Genomic DNA, 19,577 nt, shown 5'->3' with positions numbered 1-19,577 from the left:
GTGACCAGAGGCTAAGGGCCCGAGGCAGGCAGGGAAGGCTGACCACCCAGGCCCCTGCCTTCATTCCACAAACCCCAGGACCAGAGGGCGTGGCCACAAGCCTTTGAAGTTCTGGACTCACACAAAGTTGCACGCTGTGTGCCCACTGCTGGAAGGCCTGGGACTCCATCCCACGGTAAGCCTGCCTCTGGCGCCATCGCCTCTGCCACAGTCCCCAAGAGAGCCTGCTTGGAACAGGAAGAGACGTGTGAATGCCAAGGGCTCTGCAAAGTTAGGGTGTCATCCCTTCCGTTCACAAATGGGGAGGGGGGCCATTAGGCCATGAAGCCCCCTTTCCTTCCTGCCCAACTCCAGTAAACAATGGCCATCATCAACCCTGGAAGGTCCTAGGAAGGCCCTAACTTGCCCCTTTTCCTCCCAGCCGAGAGTCCTTGACTTACCACGGTTCCCGAGTTGACCATCTGAAGTTATGACGGCACTGACTTATGATTGTTTCCCACATCTATGACCACTGTAGGATTCCCATGGTCACCTGATCAACATTTGGATGCTGGGCAACTGGCATGTCTTTATGACGGTTGCCGAGTCCCAGGATCCCTTTTTGTGACCCTCTGACAAGCAAAGCGAAGGAGGAAACCAGGTTCACTTCCCAGTTTTGTTACTAACTGAACAGCTGCAGTGATTCACTTAATAACTCTGTGGCAAGAAAGGACATGAAATGGGGCAAAACTCACTTAACTGTCTCTCACAGCAACAGAAATTTTGGGCTTAGCTGGGCTTATAAGTTCAGCAAAGTATCTGAACTTTGCTGCCTTTGGTCCTCTGGAACGCAGCCCCTCCCTCCTGAGAATCCAGACTATATTCCACCACATTCAGCCTCCCCCCCCCGGGGGGTTTCTCACCGCAGGGTGCTCTGCTGCCAGAAGTGCAGTGCCTCCCAGTGCATCCGCTGCTTCATCCTGCGTAGCTGGATGTAGCTCAGCCAATGCTGCCAACTCCAGAGGGTTTTCTGCTTGGCTGCTGTGGACGATGGTTGGCGAGGTCATGAGGAGGAGGAATATTGGTGAGGTTCACATGTCATGCTAAACTACGCTTTAACCACACTTTGCTAATCAAATACTATATCATGGTTAAGTCAAGCCTGCCTTTATTTTGATAAAATGTGATTTTTCACTCCTTTGGGGAACATGTCTGTCCTAGGAGGAGCAAAACCCAGCTGGAGAACCGACGGCATAAAAGAGAGCAGGACCTCGGGCATCCCAAGAAACATTAGATGAAGCAAGCAAGGAAGCAGAGGACCACCGGGGGGGGGGGGGGCGCTGCAGAGGGAAGAAGAGCAGAAGCATCAGGGAAGGACGAGGGTCAAACCCAACCCAAGAGGTGCATGGCAGATTTCCTGATCTACAAAGAGCTACTGGATCATGAGAGTCTTTTGAACCAACAACAAGTGGGGTTTGGTTAAGAATCTCAGCCTTGCAATCAAGCAGGTGATGGGAGAAGAAGCCCCAGACAGGCCAGTGGCCATCCGCAACCCCTGTCCCTCCTTTGCAAAGAGCGCTGGAGGAAAAGGGATCCTCTGGTTCTTCTTCATACAGCATGGAAATGAAGCAAAACCCCTGATTGGTCTTTCTGCTTTCACTGCTCTTTGCATCGACTGTTTCCAGAGATGCTTGAGCTGGGCTTCTGAAAGGGCAGAAGGAACTCCCTTGAACTTTGGGGGGAATTGAGCCATGGCAGAAGATGCCAAGTGGAAACTGCATCCCAGCTTTGCACCTAATTCCTACACTGCCCATCTCATCTAAGTGAGATGCCTTCTCCTGTGGACTCCTCCTCCTCCACTTCCTCCTCAGAGGCCCCTCGTTTCAGGAATTACTGGCCCTGAACTGCCAGCAGAAGAGGGGAGAGCTTGCAGGCCAGTGAGGAAGGGAGGAGCCGCCTGCTGTGGTGAATACACAGGGCAGAGAGGCGGAGGTCTGCCAGATTGCTGGGGAAAAGGCCCTCTTGATGGGCTGCACCAGGAGCTCTTTAGCACGGCAAGCAGAGCGAGGCGTTGCTGGAAATAGGGTGTGGGTTGAGGCCAAATGTTTGTTTGTGAGATGCTGCAGTTTTGAGCTAGGTGGATTTAGATACAGTTGCCGGGAGGTTTGGGCTTTGGACCCTGTTTGAGCAGCTGGTCATCTGTCTGATGGACTAATTGGCCATTGCCTGGAAGTTTCCCCTGGGATTTATTTGTGGTTGGCTTTGCTTGGAAGCTACCCTCTGAACTCCTGTCCTGGGCTGTTCCTGTAAATTCTACTGGTAAACCCTGAAACTCCGACCAGTGGACTGGCTGACGAACCTCATGAGAGGCTCCAAGGCTCAGGTCGGGCTTTGGGCTTCTCTTTGGAAACTACCCAGCCAAAGCCTGGATCTCCGAGACTGTTTTGCCTTTGCCATATGTTCACTTCCTTGTTTATTTTCTTGGTCTCCAGCCAAATTGCTGCTCTAATTTCTAAAAAAGTGAGCCAGCTGAAAACCTGCAACAGAACTGCTGGGGGAAGACAAAATAAAGTTATCTCTAAACCAAGACAGACGGGCGGGTGAGTGGGGCAGCACACTAAGTAATTCTGGGCAGTTTACAGCAATGTAATAAAACCATATAAGCTCAGGAAGAAAAGATTAAAAAGAGAATTTGCAAGTCAAAATAAAAAACAAAATGAAAGAGCAACGGGAAGGGTTTTTTCCCTGAAGCAGCAAAGACACATCCAGGAAAAGGGGAGCCCTGCGCCTTCCATGCTATCGCCCCCTCTCCAGCAGAGCAGCAGCAGCAGCACTTGTGAGCCAGGAGGAGAACTCTCCTGGCCCAGAAGCATTTCCAGAGGTTGGGGGAGAGACTGTGGGCACAAGCAGGGCACAAGCACTCTAGGTAGGCAGCCCATCGTCAGAGGTCTTCTCACCAGAAGACAATCTAGACTCTGGAAGAGCCTCTCTCAGCCTTTCTGCAGATGGAAGGCCAGATATGCACTTGGCTTTGCATGAGGCTACCTTTCCTTTTTTATGAAAGGAATTCTTTTTAAAAGTAGGCCAACAAGAGAAGGAACTGGATAGGCACAAGAGTGAAGAATGAGTGGCCTTGAGCTCATCGGCCCCCAGGCTCCTTCTGAGAATCGAGCCCCAACCCTCGCTCCCTTGCCCAGCCCAGCCCTAGCACCACCACCACCACCCGCCAGCCACTTCTCACCATGGGCCTCTGCAGTATGATAGGCAAGCTTCTTTGCTTGTTGCTGGAGCAGGTAAGACCTCCAAGCCTGAAAGACCTCGTGGTAGAGAAAATACCTGAGCAATGGAGAACAGAACGCTTGGTCAGCAGCCAGGATGAAGTTGAGCTGTGGCACATCAAGACAATAGAGCATGTGCTGAAGGGATTTCTGCAAATGCTTTCATAGAAACGCTTCTTGCTAAAAGGACTATTTTACATAAGTCTCTCTCTCTCCTTTTCTCCCTCCCCCACTCTCTTTCCCCCCTCCCCCCTTCTCGGTGGATGGGTGTGTATTAAAGAGTTAATACCAGATTTTTCATTGCAGAATCCATCAGCAGATTGGTATACAGGAAAACTCCCAGCTATCTCAGAGTATTTCTTTTTCTTCCTTTGTTTTAAAGATACTTCATGGGCAACCTTTGGGGTTGAAGGCCACCAAAATTAGCCATAGGGAGTGGATGACAGGCCGAGAATGCCAAGCAAGTGGAAGCCTTCATGGAAGGGGCTGAATTTCCATTTCTCCAGATATTTTTAATAAATGTCGTCCCCGCTACAGTTTAACAAATCATACTTTTCCTCTTTCCAAAGAACAGGAAACTGGGACTTCCAGGGAAGAAATGACAAAGTGGCTCCACTAAAAGAGGAACTGATTACTGGTGGAATGAAGAGCCAGCGAATACGCAGGCTCTTCGTAATTTCTCTCCAGACAAGGAGAGGCCTTGAGATCACTCACAAGTGCTCTAGACAACTCTTCCCCACAAGGAGACTGCAAGACAGTGGTCTCTTGTGGGTTTAGAACTCCAGGAGGTGAGGAAACAACTATCTTGCTCAAGTGGTCAGTGCCTCAAAAGGTTTACATGCTTCCTTTTTTCATCACTTCTGGAAATTGATTGTTAACTACTTTTCAGTTATTTGGAAACTTTAGATCAAAAAAATTTACAGCACCTGGTAAGCTTCCTTCAATCGCTAGCAAAAGAAATTTGAAATACAAGAACAATTTGTTTCTTGAATAAACAGCAAAAAAGTGATCAAATTTTTGATTTTAGAAAGTTACAAATACATACGGTACATTTGAAAAGATTTGAAAAGAATTAATAAGAATTCTTGCCATGAGAAAAGATCTTCGTTTTAAATTCTTTTTTTATATATGATAAGTACTTTGAAGATTGGCCATTAGGGGGAACCAAGAGGGAACTAAAACCATTCAGGGAGAGCTCTGACATTTGACTTACTAATGCAGGATGAAACAAAATATTTTAACATGGGAGACTGGACACCAAGTATGGTTTAGTTTAACATTTCAACATATTCCTTCATACTAGACAACCCCTGATCTCTTGTCCTTCTTTCAGAGATATTCCTTCCCAGATTCCTCAATGACAGGACTTCTAACCTCATGCCTTCCCTGGGGAAGTTGAGATGGATCTGCATTGAAAGCAGCCCCAGCTGAACTAAACAGCACAAACCTCAGCCCAGGAAATGTTGGATGATGTCATAAATTGTTTCATCATCATGTTTAATGTCATAAAGTGTTTTATAAAATTTGCCACATTTCAACTCCACTGGAGTCACCGCTCTCAGATTTTTGATACATTCTCTAAGTTAGCCCATTTGAGGCATCTTGGTTGAAAAATTGTTGCCCTACCACGCCATTTTGCCCTGTTAAGAGTTACGGGGACAAGAATATTAGTAGAATGTAGATTTTATTTTACCCAGAAGAGAAATGTTGAATAAATGGAAACTAAACACATCAACAAACAACTCTTAAGCTGGTCTACCAGACTCAAAATAGTTTAGGATCTAAACTATGGTTAGCATGAAACATGGTTTAGTGCAATGTCTGAACCGAACCATTTTTATTTTTTATTTTGCTAGGGTGCAGGAAAGACAACATAAGCCTGGGAAATGAAAGCAATTTTCTAACAGGCTCAAATTGGTTCCTAGGCCAAAGAACAGGGTGGCATCAGAAGGCCTCTGGCACAGACCTGTGATGGCAGTCGGCTCTGACGGTAAGCTTCCATTCTCTGCAAAGAACCCACCATTCCTCCTTCCACTCTCCAAAGGTTTTCTGCAGCGTTTTCTGAACAAAATAAGCCCTACACAGATATGACAACAAAAACACACCAAATACCAATAGAGATAAATAAGTGTGTGCTCCGGGGCAGGCAGTCACACAAAGAACATCTGGAGCTAATCAGCCATTTGAGACAACTGCTCACATCCTCTCCCGGACCCTCAATCAGCTCATTTGCCCTATGAGAGCTCTGGGGGGCAGCCTAATTCCGCTGGCCTAGGAAGCTCCCTGGTCATGGCAAAGCCCTCCACATCCGGATCTCCAGCCCTCTGCTCCAAGGCAAACACAAGAGCTAACCTGTGTCCACCTACGGGAGCAAAAGTGGCAGAAATAGAGAAACGCAAATGTGAGCTTCAGGGCTGGCTGGAGGGAGGGAGCAGAGAAGCAGCACCAGAGCTGAGATCGAAGGTTGGGACTCTCTTCCACAGACTGCCCCGGATCTTTTGTGCTCAAGAGGGAAAGGGCTCCCTTCCAGGGAGCTGGACTGTTTGGGGAAAAGATCCCTAGAAGGACGCAGGGCTCTGCCGGTCTGTCCTTCAGCAGAAAAGCTCTCCCGAAACTGGACCAAATTTGGTGGGGGACAAACCAGCAGAAGACCAAATCTGAAAACAGGCTGGGCGGGACCAGGAAACTGAAGGGTAAAAAAAGTCCAGGAAGCCCCCACACGTAGACCGGGGGGGGGGGGAGATGGGGACGGACATTTGGGCAGCATCTCAGACTATTGGCAGACGCTGAATTCTAAGTGTCTCTCTCCCCCCCCCGCCCCCCGCCCCCCGATTCCTTCTCAGTTACATGATCCAGAGTAGATCTCTTTTTCATCAGCTGGAAATATTTCCAGGCTTTTCCTAAAATTACATTCGGCAGATGTTGAAGGCACAACAGCCAACATCAGAAGGAAAAGAAACTTCAACTGAGGCCTTCAAGGCCAGAAACTTGTGCCCCATTTAGTCTTCCTTTCAGAGATATTCCTTCCCAAATTTCTCAAAGCCGTCAACAATGACAGGACTTCTAATGTCCTGCCATCCCTAGGGAAGATGGGAGGCCTTCAAAGATGGATCTGCATTGAAAGCAGCCCCGTCTGAACTGAACAGTGCAAACCTCGGCACAGGAAATGTTGGATGACGTGCTGCATTATGTCATAAACTGTTTTATCATCATGATTAACATCATGTTTTATGTTTGCTCAACTTCTATTCACGGGTCCTGAATTTTGGACACATTTTATAAGTTAGCCCAGATCAAAAATGGTTTGCCCCATGCTGCCATTTCACCCAGCTAAAGGTTATGGGAATGAGAGTTTGAGTAGCATTTAGATAAACCAGTACTGATGATTGATACCATATTTTTTGTATCTCACTGCAGAAATCCAAACATCTTTGAGCGAAAAGCTTACCTGGCCTTGGATGGCAGGACTCTTCCAAATGCTTTCCTCTTCCACAGGTAAAAAAATTTCCTTGCCAGGTGCCTAGGAAACAAATGGAGACAGCAATGCTGCTGGGCAGACTTTCCTTCCCCAAAAACCCTTGCCCCAGTCTTTCCTAAATAAACTGCAACCCTTAGCTCTCCATGCCAAGCCTATTTTTTAAGAGATTCCATTTTCTCTAACAGAGTCATGGGAGCTACAAGAAAGAGCCGAAGTGGAGCTGGGAAATGGAGTTTCTATGAAAACCGGCTGAGAGGTGATGGATTCTTCACCTGTTCAAACCATTCAAAGTTTGGCATTCCCTGTCCAGATGCCCAAGGAGGTCAAACAAGCCTGTCAGATCACTGAAGCCAATAACCATCTTTTAAAAAGTCCCACCCATTTATAAAAATGGATTGAATGGAATCAGACTCCTCTGGGCCCTTAGATTCTAAACCTCCATGAGATGGCCACTGGAGCTTTCTTCTGTGATGGCTTTAAGCATCCTTTGGAGAAAATCAGCAAAAGGGAGTGCAGATTTACTTGTCTGTAAAACTCCTTTTGCTTCTTGAGGTGCAGAACAATATAATTCAGGGGTCTCCAACCTTGGCAACTTTAAGACTTGTGGACTTCAACTCCCAGAGTTCCTCAGCCAGCAAAGCTTGAGTTGAAGTCCAAAAGTCTTAAAGTTGCCAAAGTTGGAAACCCCTGATAGTAACTGATCCGGTGACCTGATCCAGTGATGCTGCACTAATTAATTCGCTGGATCAGGCTGGACACCCTCCATCTCCAGGATCCAGAGGAAGAAAAGAAGCAGGGGAGGCTAGACAGGAAGATATCCAGGTACAAGCGGGTGCTGCTCAAGCCCTGGATTTACTTGAGGAGACAGCAGGAATTATGGAACAAAGACAAACCCGAGCGGCTACCAAACGTAAAGAACAAGAATTAAAGATGTAACAAGCTCAGACAACAATCCAAGAAACTACAAACATAAATACAGAAGCTGTGGGGGGAGATAGACCAAAGAGAAAATTTCAGCAGGATTTCCAGGTGGCTCTTAAAAAGCTTCAGGGGGCTGAAGATGACAATTAAAATTTTAACCTGGAATGTTAATGGTTTAAACTCACCACAAAAAAGGAAAATAATATTTCACTATTTGAAACAATTCAAAAACGATGTAATTTGTCTGCAAGAAACACATATTAGAACAAATGACCAGAAATATTTGATGAATGCAAGATTGGGACTACATTTTGTGGCATCTGCTCCGGAGAAGAAAAATGGTATAGTTATATACTTAAGGAAAAATTTAAAGGCTGAATTAATTGAAGCAGATCCTCAAGGAAGATATATTGCAATTGAACTATTAATAGAAGGAAAGAAAATACTTTTAACGGGAGTATATGCTCCCAATCAACAAGAAAAATTTTACAAGTTGCTCCATACCAAATTAATACAATGGGACTATAGATCGTGTATATTATTGGGTGATTGGAACGGAGTATTGGACACCATGAAAGACAAGAAGGGACTTTTGCAAAATACTCAAACACAAGCAAGATTACCTAAATCTTTCTTTGACATGATGGATGATGTAGAACTGAGAGATATTTGGCAAGAACGGAATGTTAAAGAACGGGACTTTACATTTTTTTCTGATAGGCACCAATCCTTTTCTAGAATTGATTTTATATTAATTACGAATGACTTTCTTTCTAGGTTGAAGAAGACGAAGATATGCCCGAGAACTTTAACAGATCATAACCCAGTTTGGATGGAACTGGAATATGGAGAGGGACCTAGGAGGTCTTGGAGGTTAAATGAAAATCTATTTAGATATGAGGGAAATGTCATAAGATGCAAAAAACTATTGAAAGAATATATTGCTTTTAACATGCATAAGGGAACATCTATGGAAATGGTTTGGGATGCAAATAAAGCATATATGAGAGGTGTTTTAATAAACTTGAATAACCTATATAGACGCAGACAGGGGGGAAAATGAAGGGAATTAGAAGAAGAGACAAAAAAGAAAGAGCAGTGGCTAATATCTAACCCAGGTGATAAGAAGACAAAAGAAGCAATTACTTTACTGCAAGGGCAATTTAACCTGTTGATGTCAGATCAAGTAGCAACTAATCTGTTATACGCTAAACATAATACTTTTTGCAATGCAAATAAACCAGGCAGATGGTTAGCATATATGTTAAGGAAAAAACAAAAATCTCGTACTATAGAAGAATATAAAGGTAAAGAAGTCTATCAACAGGATATGATTAAAAAAGCTTTTTTTAGAATTTTATACGAGACTGTACGCTGGTGATAAAATACAAGGTTTAGATATAGATAGATATTTGGAGAAAGAGAAGATCCCCATAGTTACAGATGAGCAAAAGGAAAGACTGAATCAACCGATAACCACGGAGGAAATTCTCCTGGTAATTAAGCAGTTAAAAGTTGGGAAGGCTCCTGGTACAGATGGATTGACAGCGGTTTATTATAAAAATTTACAATTAGAAATGGTAGAACCTCTTAAGGAACTATTTAATAAAATTCAATTGGAAGGAAAGATACCACCATCTTGGAGAACAGCCTTTATTTCCCTGATTCCGAAAGAAGATCAAGATCACACTCAGCCAAAAAGCTATAGGCCTATATCACTACTTAATACAGATTATAAAATTTTTGCTAAAATACTAGCAAATAGGTTGATGTCAGTCACAACAAATGATTCACAATGATCAATCTGGTTTTATACATGGGAGACAAATGAAAAGTAATGTAAGACAAATTGTTAATATATTGGAGTATTTGGGGAAGAATAACCAAGTCCCAACAGTGCTTATATTCTTGGATGCTGAGAAAGCATTTGATTGAGTGAATTGGCAATTTCTAATGAAAATAATACAAAAGATGCAGTTTGGAGAGTATTTCACACAATCTATCAAGGCAATATACCAGAAACAAACAGCACAAATTATAGTTAATGGTAGTCTAACAGAATCTTTTAAAATCAAAAAAGGAACATTATTGTTTATCTCAACTTTGGAGTTATTGCTGAATAGAATATGTGGGTCGGATGATCTACAGGGAATTAAGATTAGGCATTATGAATACAGTGTACGAGCATTCGCGGACGACTTGGTTGTAACTTTAACCCAACCGGGGAAATCAGCTATAGGTTTAAAGAACATAATTAATCAATATGGTCAAGTATCTGGGTTTAAAATAAATCTAGGGAAAACAAAGATAATAGTTAAAAATATGACTACAAATCAAAAAGAAGAATTAGAAAGAGTAACGGGATGCAAGATAGTAGAAAAGGTTAAATATTTAGGAGTTTATATTACAACCTCAAATGGGAAATTATATGTATAATTATGAACCATTATGGCACAAAATACAGAGAGAGATGAACAAATGGGCAAAATTACAATTGTCTTTGCTGGGAAGGATAGCAGCAGTAAAAATGAATGTTTTGCCTAAGTTTCTATTTCTTTTTCAAATGATACCAATACTCAAAAAAGATGCAAATTTGGAAGAATGGCAGAAAGGTATTAATAACTTTGTTTGGGCAGGGAAGAAACCGAGAATAAAACTTAAAATAATGCAAGACATACGTGAAAGAGGAGGTTTGAAAATGCCCAACTTAAAATTATACTATGAAGCAGTAGTTTTATCAACAATTAGTATTGGATTAACTTAACAGAGGATAGAATATTGAATATTGAGTGATATGATTTGGTATATGGTTGGCATGCTTATTTAATATATGATAAGAAGGTGGACAAGATTTTTAAAAGCCATATTTTAAGGAATGCTCTACTGCGTGTCTGGAAAAAATACCAATATAAATTAAATGATAAGATACCCATGTGGGCAGTACCCAGACACGCGATAGAGAATATAAGTATAGAACAAAAACAGGATTTAATCACATATAGAGAGCTTCTTAACATAGAAAGAGGTGTACCACAGTTAAAGCCTTTGAATGTACTAAGAGAGGAAAGGGTAATTCAAACCTGGTTTCAGTATGGACAGCTACAGGCTAGATGGAAAAAAGACCAGAAAATTGGTATCATGCAAAATGAGGATAATTTGGTAAAACTAATTAGGGACCAGAGTCAAATGCATATAAAAAGGTTGTATAATATACTGATAGAAACAGATTCGGAAACAGAGTTGGTTAAAGACTGTATGATAAAATGGGCACAAAACTTTGAGGAACCAATAATGATGGAAACGTGGAAAAAGATTTGGGTAAAATTTATGCAAGCTCAAAACTTGAGAGAGAATTTTTATAAGATGTTTTATAGATGGCATTTAGATCCCAAAAAGTTAGCTTGTATGTATCCGAATTTACAATCTAAATGCTGGAGATGTGATTGTACTGACGCTACGTATTATCATATATGGTGGACTTATAAAAAAGTTAAAGCATTTTGGATAAAAATATAGTGGATTATTCAAAATATTCTTAAAAAGAGGATAAAGTTCACTCCCCAGTTGTTAGGTATAATTACAGACTGTACAGTTATAGAGACTAATTTGATTTTGAACTTAACAACGGCAGCAAGATTGTTGGTGGCACAGTACTGGAAGAAGGAAGAATTGCCTACTATTCAAGAATGGACGTTAAAAGTAGTAAACTTAGCAGAGATGGCCAAAATCTCAGCATATTTGAAGGACCACTCTGATGAGAAATACAAGCTGGAATGGAGAAGATGGATTGACTATATTCAAAATAAATATCGGACTAAGAAATTTCAATTAGCTTATGAATGAATGAACAAGGAATGTTACAATTTATCTAAAGTTAGCTTAATAAAAGGGGAGTTAAAGTACAAGAGGAGGTAGGATGCTAAAGTTAGTTAGCTTATGTTAGTGTATGATTGTTCAATGTTTATACCCTGTATTTTGCTCTGGAAGGTTGGGGGGAGAGAGGGTTGGAGGGGTGGTAGGGTTGGGGCGGAGGGAGGGAAGGGGAAACATTTGTAAAATCTATTAAAACTAATTTAAAAAAAGATGCTTAAAGGTCTTTTTAAACAGCACTCTCTTCTTTTGAAACTGTCAAATGGAAAATAGCAGTCACCTCGGCTAAAACAATTTGTGGCACTTACTGGGAAATGCCTTCATAAGCAAGAAGATGGTTTAGATCAGGGGTGTCCAACCTGGTTAACTTTAAGATTTGTGGACTTCAACTCCCATGGCCAGCCGGGGAATTCTGGGAGTTGAAGTCCATAAGACTTAAAGTCAACAAGGTCGCACACCCCTGGTTTAGATCCCTTCTAAGTCATATTTTCTCTGAACCTATATTATTGGGACGTAACTTTCGATGTATTCCAGTTACTGTGATTTATGCTTCAAACATAAATCACTGAAAGATGCTTAGGTGGACAAAGCAGGAGACACATTTCAAAAGTTACATTTCAAGATCTAATTCTTACATACACCTGCCATTTCTAATGGGTCATTCAAAGTAACAGAAAATACACATAACCCAAATTTCATTCTTACCTAATACGAAGTTCTTTCAACCTCCCACCTCGGTTCCAGGTATACATCACACGATATAAGATCCGACAATTCCCACTTTGCCCTGAATTTCTGTTCGGGTGAGATGGTATTGGCTGACGGCCCACACATTCTTTATGTGGTTTCTGTGCCTTTTGAAACTTGGAACTTTAAAACAAAAACCATAATTGTTATCATTAGAAATATAATTTAACACTATTTTATATAGATACAGAAACACCAATTATTTCAGAAATGAGTCATATCATCAAAAATCCTGCATCTGAAGGTAGGCAGGAAGCAATGGATGAAAAGTAATCAAGGAGAGAAGCAACCTAGAACTAAGGAGAAATTTCCCGACAGAACAATTAATCAGTGGAATGACCTGCCTCCAGAAATTATGGGTGCTCCATCACTGGAAGTTTTTAAGAAGAGATTGGACAAGCTTTTGTCTGAAATGGTATAGGGTTTTCTGCCTGAGCAAGGGGTTGGACTAGAAGACCTCCAAAATCCCTTCCATCTCTGTTATTTCTTTGCAGCACCTTTTCTGCTACAATAGCTCAATTTTTCCAGTTCTATTGTTGACAGAATTTGCAGACAAGTCAGCTTCTTTAAAACAACCTGCCTGAAATTCAGGCTCCACATAATTTAATGCTAAGATAGACACTGAAGGAATTCCTCGACTTATAACTGCAATGGAGGCCTATTCATCATGGTCAGAGTTATGACAGTCATAAAACAGGTCAATCAAGTGACCGGCCTGTTTCATGACCTCTTTTGCTGAGGTCATTAGCAAATGCTATGAACATGAAACAAACCTGGTTTACTATGGGTATGGTTCTGCCAAACACTAGAAGTGTCAGGTTTTGGCAAAACCATCATAAAGTACAGTCATGTGACCAGAGGATACTGCAAATGGGTTAAATAAGGCCATGTTGCCAAGCACATGAAGTCTGGTGACGTGATTATGGGGAGGGTCAGAATTTCAAATTTGGGTCATAACTAGCCCCAAAGTAGGCCTGTCATAAATGACCAGTTGTAAAGCAAGGACTACTTGCAGTTTAGAAGTAATGGCTCACTTGATATTAAAAAGTGCATTTGCAGTCCAAGGCAGATAGGAAGCAATAATTGGGTTCCCTAAATAGGTTAAATCAAAACCAAGCAAACCATACAATAGCTTAGTAAAATATGCAAATTGAGATAATATTTCTAAAGCAGGGTGGACAACTATGGGCCCCTAATGACCTGTGGACTTCAACTTCCAGAATTCCTGAGCCAGCATGAGAGTGAAACCAAAGGCTCACCCCTTAGTCAATAGAAAAACAATTATTACATAGACACAATGCATTCTCTACAATTCTGCAAAAACCACATTCAACAGTCAGTTAAAGGGGGGGGGGGCTTGGCAGACAAAATACGGAGAAGCCTTCCTTTCAATGAAATCACAACAGGTGGTGCTCACTTACCAACTGTAATTTGGACATTAAACCATGTGGTCATAAAATGAAACATCATGTGACTGCATCCTGCTAACGATTTTTTTTGGGGGGGTGTTCCTAATAATGAAGGCAACATCCGAGCGACTTCCTGCCTCCTTCTCCAGACCACCAGGAGGGAGCGCTGCAATGCCGCCACTTCAACCACCCTCTGTAAGTCTCGTTTTCATCTGAGTGCTTAATTTTGGAGGGTCACAGAATGAGCGGTCGGTAAGCAAGGACCGGCCGGTGTGGTGAAATCTGAAGGTAATGCAGGACCCTGCTGCTCTTTCCCACCCGCCAGGCTTTATTTGCCGTTCACAGAGTCCTTATAAATTGTACCTTCCCAAGCATTGACACCACCCCCCTAGCAGACGTCCCTCCGTTGCCCCGCAAAAGGCCTCCCTCTTCCCGCCACACAGGGGAACGCAGTAGGCCCTCCTCACCTGCCCCGGCCCTGCCTCTCCATCAGGCGCCCTTTCCGTCCAGGCAGAGCCCCGTTTTCTGGCGGGTCGCAGGGGAAAAGAGGAGATCAGTTAGTCCCGAGTTCGCACATTCAAAGGACCGTTTAGGACCCGGTTTGGAGCGACGAGAGCTCTCTGGGCATACGCAGAGTGCCTCCAGGGAGCGTCTCTCCGCGCCCCCGCCAAGATGCCCGAGGAACCGCGTCGGCCAAGCCCCTCTCGCCCCTCCAGCCCGAAGAAGCCCAGCGGCTAAAGCGGCACACCGTCGCCCGAGCGTCCGCAGCCGGCCCGCCTGGATGCGCGGAAGAAAGGCTGTGCGGACCCGCTGGAAGCCTCCGCGGACGTCTTCGCGCCGGATGAGCGCGGTCCCAACACGGCCGCCGTCCGTTCGCGCGTGGCCCCGCCTCCTCGGGGGGTGTCCTCAGCGGGCTTTCTTCTAGATCGCCTGAAGGACCCTTCCCGCGCCGACCCGACACGGCACCCACCCGCCGCCCGTTACGTACGCCCCAACGCCGACGCAGTTGCCAAAGACTGCTTCTCGGGGTTGCGCTCCTCATTCTGAGCCTACATTCGCGGGAAAGCCGCGTTTTCCCGTCAGGCGAGCGCCAGGGGCAACTCTCGAGCAAGGCCATCGGAAAAAGGGCGCCGTTTGCGCGCGCGCGGCGGGAGGCGGAGAGGGAGAGGAAGGGGCGCGTGCCTGGCGCATGCGCCGTAGCTATAAAGGGGGAGGGGTGGGTAACGGAGGCCCCGGTTACAGTGGCTGAGGAGACGCGGAGCGGGAGCCGCGCACCGAGGGACGGACAGACGGACGGAGCGGCGGGTCGAGTCCAAAGCGGCCAGGCAGGGGCGAGTGCGGCGGCGGCGAAAGAAGCAGCGGCGGCCGGTGCGGTGCCTGGGCCTGAGGGGGAGAAGGCCGGCGAACGGAGACGCCCCCCCCCCCGAGCGCGTGAAGGGTGCCCGGCGGCAGCGGGGGGCGCTAGGCGGCCGGGCCCAGGTGAGGCACCCGCTGAGTCACCTGCCGGTGCGGCGCTCCGTCTTCCGGGACGGCCTAGGCCTTGCTCGACAGCGCAGGAAAACCCCTCCCGTCGTGCGGGCCCTAGCCCCGCAGTCTCGTCTCGCCTGCCCGCGCGGTTTTCCGGCGCGCGGTGATAACTTCACAACGCCCCTGCCAGGTAGGCCGCCCGCCGCCGCGAGTTGAGCCTGGCCGTGCGCCCCCGAAGCCCCCGCGGACTGTCAGGCCGGGCGCCTCCGCGGCTGTCTCCGCTGCGGCGTCTCTTGCCGGGTGGGGGTCTCTGCCACGCGGCCCCCGACGAAGAAGCGGCTTCATTCCAGCCCCTCCGCGTGTCGCTCCGGGTCCAGGCGTCGCTACCGCTCCTGCCGCCCCCGCAGGAGTCCCGGCCTCGGCGCTGCCGGGGGGGTCCGTGCAAGTTCCGCCCCGGTGCCTTGCCTGCCCTACGCAAAACGGCTGCGGGTGGCGGGCCGGTCCGAGGCCGGGGCGGGAGGCTCAGCCCTCTGGAAGCCACTGGGGGGCCGTTGGGCGCTGCCTCCGAACATCCAAGGGGGCTGGGTGGGAGGCTGCCCGTCGGCCGTCCTGCCTGAGCAGCCAAGCCGTTTGAAAACCTCCGAGTTTTCATCCAGAGTTTCTCTCTCTCTCTCTGCCGCTAAACGCCCATCCGGGCCTTGCTAGGCGGGGGTCATTTGCAGTCTTCACTTTCGGTCTTTCGGAGCAGGATCGCAGGTCAAAGTGAGAAAAGGCCGTTGGGCTTCAATCCTCAGCCGGAGGTTCAGTTGAAGGGGGGCTGCATTAGGGGGCTCACACGAAATCAGGAGGAGTCTGGAGGGGCTTGGCTTGGCAACTGGACAGAGGCATATTAGTGGGCCGCCTTGGCCAACAGGGCAAAAGGCATCTGGGCAACCTTATTAGCTGTCTTGTTTGATCTGGAGTGTGTGAAGCTTTACACTTGAAGAAGGATTTGGAGAGGTTGCCTGGGTCTCATTCTGGCTGCTCTCCTCTGAAGCAAGCAGGCCCAGGAGGAGGACTGGGTGGGTCTTGAGGTTGCAGACGAAGAGGCTGTGGAAAGGCTGGCGTGCAGGAGGGTTGAGCCGAGGGCAGGAGAGCAGTAGGCCGAAATGAAAGGAGACTTGGAGCAGGAATTTTCTGACCATTAAGAGCAGCAGTAAAACAATCTGCAGATGCTCAGCTGGGGAAGTTGGTGGCCACCCAGGGAGGTTTCCTGCCCTGCACTAAAGAGCCTTTCAACTTGGGCACACTGTGATACTTGGAGTGAAACTTTGTTGCACTGTTTTTTTCAGACAAGCTGCAAGATGTGGTTTTTGTATCTGTTCTTTCCCCCCCTCATAGTTCCACTATGGATAAACGAGGTGGATTGGCAGAAACTGTGAATGGAGATGCATTGCTTAATATGAACGTAATCAGTACAATGAAGTTCCCTCATCGATACACAAAAGTAAGCAGCTAGAGCTTTAAAGTGTTGCTAAATAGACATCAAAGTGCCTCACCCGTTCTTTAAAACAAGGCTGTTTCTGCAAGTATAGGATTAAATTTGGAAACTGCTTTTCTTGTTTGGAATTTGATTTTCATATCCATTTCCTATAATAAGGCATTACTGAAATGCTACTTAAATTGATGCCCTGTAAACCACAGGAGTGTAAGATGTAAATATATGAATTGGCTTATAGTTGCAAAGCACTCTTGTAATTATTTTACTAAATGTTTTGAATAGTGAACAAAACCAACTATTTTATTGTTATCAATGTAAATTATGCTACTTATTTCCAAATGTTTAGAGTAAATGTATAATTGTTCGGATACATATATGTTGTATGGTACAAAATTACATGACAAATTTTGACATGGAACTATGTGCAATGCTGGCTAATCTGTAAAAGTACTATTTACACTATGACAATGTCACAAATCTGGATACTTTACTCTTTGGTTGCTATGTTTTTTTAAACCAGCATTTCCCAACCTCTGCAATTTTAAAATGTATAGATTTAGCTAACTGCTTCCATCATCTGTCAATCGGCTCGTCACAAGAGTCCATCACGACAGAAACCCAATATTTTTTACTGTTGCCTTTGTTATATTTGTGTTTTTTTATTTGTGCTGATAAATAAATAAAGGGAGACTAGTATAGATCTACTTCAAGCTATTTAGCTCTCATCAGCTAGCCATACCCTTACTGGGATTTGTACCTGGGCTATATTACATATTAGGCAGACATCTTAGCCATTAGGCCACAGGCTCTTATCCGTTATCAGCCAAGCCACCGTGAAAGGTATCTATTAGATTTTACAACCCCCGGTATGCCCAAATATGGGAGGAAGATCACTACTTCCATTCTCTGTCCTTCGGCTCGGCACAAGAGACCATCCAGGCAGAAACCCAATATTTTTACTGTTGCCTTTTTGTTACATTTGTTGTATTTGTGCTGATATATACATACATACACACACACACACACACACACTTATATACACACGTGTATGTATATATATGTATGTATAGAGTATATGCAGAGAGAATATATGGATAGATTAGATAGATGATACAGAGAGTAGAAATCAGAATTTCATTTTTAATGTGTGCCAGGGTTCCGTATTCACGGAAAAAAGTGACAATAAAGCAGTGACGTGCGGTGAAGCTTCTGGCTGGTGAGGCAAAAAGAAAGCAAGCGCACCCCCATCGCAGCAGGCTGGAGTGAGAGCCACGGAGGCGAAAGGCGAAGAGGGGTGGGGTGTTTGCAGCCCTGGTTCCGTCTCCCAGCAGCCCCAGGAGGAAACAGCAAAGAGGGGTGGGGGGGTGTTCCAAGAGGCCCCCTCCCCTTTTGGCACTCCGCAAAACCTGCCGGAGCTCTGGGAGAAAGCGGCAGGAGTGGAATGCTGTCCTCTATTGCCGGAAAGTCCGGGGAGGGAAGCGGGGCTCGTGGAGACTCGCTCGCAGCCGGCTTCTCTGGAGCGGGGGGGGGGGGGGCGATAGAAGCGGAGCGGATCCTCTTGCAGCCAGGCCTGCAGCGGCAAGAGGATCCACTCCGCTTCTATCGCCCCCCCCCCCTCCGCTCCAGAGAAGCCGGCTGCGAGCGAGTCTCCACGAGCCCCGCTTCCCTCCCTGGACTTTCCGGCAATAGAGGACAGCATTCCGCTCCCGCTGCTTTCTCCCAGAGCTCCGGCAGGCTTTGCGGAGTGCCAAAAGGGGAGGGGGCCTCTTGGAACACCCCCCCACCCCTCTGTGCTGTTTCCTCCTGGGGCTGCTGGGAGACGGAACCAGGGCTGCAAACACCCCACCCACCCCTCTTCGCCTTTCACCTCCGCGGTTCCTCCTCGTCCCCCACCTCCTCCTTCCCCAAGTCTGTGTCCGCCAGGCGTCTCACGTTTATGCCCACCATAAACGTGAGACGCCTGGCGGACACAGCGGGGGGGACGGAGGAGGCATAGGGGGGCGAGGTGGCAGCCAGCGAAGAAAGGGGAGAGGAGGAGGAGGAAAGGAAGAGGGGAGCAGGATGGGGGGGAGAGGGCTGCCCCTCTCTTCTCAAACAAACAAGGCTCCCCTCCCTGCTTCTGCTCCTTCCCTTTCTTCTCAAGCAAACTCTCTCTCAAATTGAGAGTTTGTTTGAGTGAAGTTAAGAAAGAAACACACACACATACACACACAGAGACAATAAAAACAAATGACAATTACTTAAATTACAAATAAATTGAATTCCTCCCCCCTGCCCCCTCCCTCTGACCAACATACCTTCCAGCTACGCCAAAATTCCAGATTCAGTCTAGCTAGGCTCCAGGGCCAGGCAGGCTAGGATAGTGGCTCCTAGAGCCACCACGTGTCCTGGTGCCCTCTGCAGGACGAGGCCCGAGAACTATGGGCCTCATTTGCATACTAATTTTTTGCTTTTTAACCCTTGGTTAACCCTTAAAAGGTAAAAAAATCCTTATGCAAAGGAGGCCCTGAGTTCTCTGGCCTCCTCCTATACTTAAACACTATGTACACTCCAAATCACTGTGAGTTGAAGTCTGGTAGCAACTAGCTTGGCCTTAATTATTTTAGAAAAAATCTTTAAAATTCCTTCCTTTTCCTGAGGAGACTGGTGAGGCCCCGCCTCCCCTGCCTTAGTGAGTGCACGTCCCTGCAATAAAGGTTATCATATCTTTGAGAAACAATGCTTTGGATGATCCATGAAATTGTCTTAATTTCAAGAGTTAGAGGCTCTGAATAGGTGCTGTAAATACACTCTTGCATTCCTGTTTTTTTCCTTTTTCAGGAAGAACTCCTGGACATTAAAGAACACCCCCAGTCTAAACAAAGGCCGTCATGTCTCTCTGAAAAATACGACAGGTACTTCTGTTAAGCCTACAATATGGGTCAGTTTGGATGTTGGCATGTTTACTA

At 45.9% G+C, this 19,577-nt stretch overlaps 2 protein-coding genes across 12 annotated transcripts in view; one reads left to right on the top strand and one right to left on the bottom strand.

The window, feature by feature from the left end:
- SFI1 (SFI1 centrin binding protein) overlaps positions 1-15,249 on the bottom strand; it is a 42,344-nt gene extending 27,095 nt beyond the window's left edge. For 2 of the 8 annotated variants that reach the window (XR_004256364.1, XM_032229033.1), the window contains exons 1-7: positions 14,150-14,556; positions 12,232-12,396; positions 6,706-6,777; positions 5,224-5,334; positions 3,221-3,315; positions 903-1,020; positions 122-224 (exon numbers count right to left, since the gene is read on the bottom strand). Coding sequence is in view for 7 of the 8 variants with exons in the window: in XM_032229033.1 (XP_032084924.1) it covers positions 122-224; positions 903-1,020; positions 3,221-3,315; positions 5,224-5,334; positions 6,706-6,777; positions 12,232-12,396; positions 14,150-14,172 (687 nt within the window). In the remaining variant the exon portion in view is untranslated. Of the gene's footprint in view, positions 1-121; positions 225-902; positions 1,021-3,220; positions 3,316-5,223; positions 5,335-6,705; positions 6,778-12,231; positions 12,397-14,149; positions 14,557-15,182 lie in introns of those variants that run through there. The other 6 variants (XM_032229031.1, XM_032229032.1, XM_032229027.1 and 3 more) reach the window with 5 other exon arrangements.
- Positions 14,898-19,577, top strand: part of EIF4ENIF1 (eukaryotic translation initiation factor 4E nuclear import factor 1) — a 28,338-nt gene continuing 23,658 nt past the window's right edge. For 3 of the 4 annotated variants that reach the window (XM_032229036.1, XM_032229037.1, XM_032229034.1), the window contains exons 1-3: positions 15,249-15,339; positions 16,530-16,635; positions 19,450-19,523. In XM_032229036.1, the coding sequence (XP_032084927.1) occupies positions 16,537-16,635; positions 19,450-19,523 (173 nt within the window). In that variant the 5' untranslated portion in view covers positions 15,249-15,339; positions 16,530-16,536. Of the gene's footprint in view, positions 15,162-15,248; positions 15,340-16,529; positions 16,636-19,449; positions 19,524-19,577 lie in introns of those variants that run through there. The other variant, XM_032229035.1, reaches the window with a different exon arrangement.

This window comes from Thamnophis elegans, chromosome 13 (genome assembly GCF_009769535.1).
Source record: "Thamnophis elegans isolate rThaEle1 chromosome 13, rThaEle1.pri, whole genome shotgun sequence".
NCBI classification, from domain to species: Eukaryota; Metazoa; Chordata; class Lepidosauria; order Squamata; family Colubridae; genus Thamnophis; species Thamnophis elegans.
Note: the sequence above shows the minus strand (reverse complement) of the source record. Positions and strands in the feature narration are given on the sequence as shown.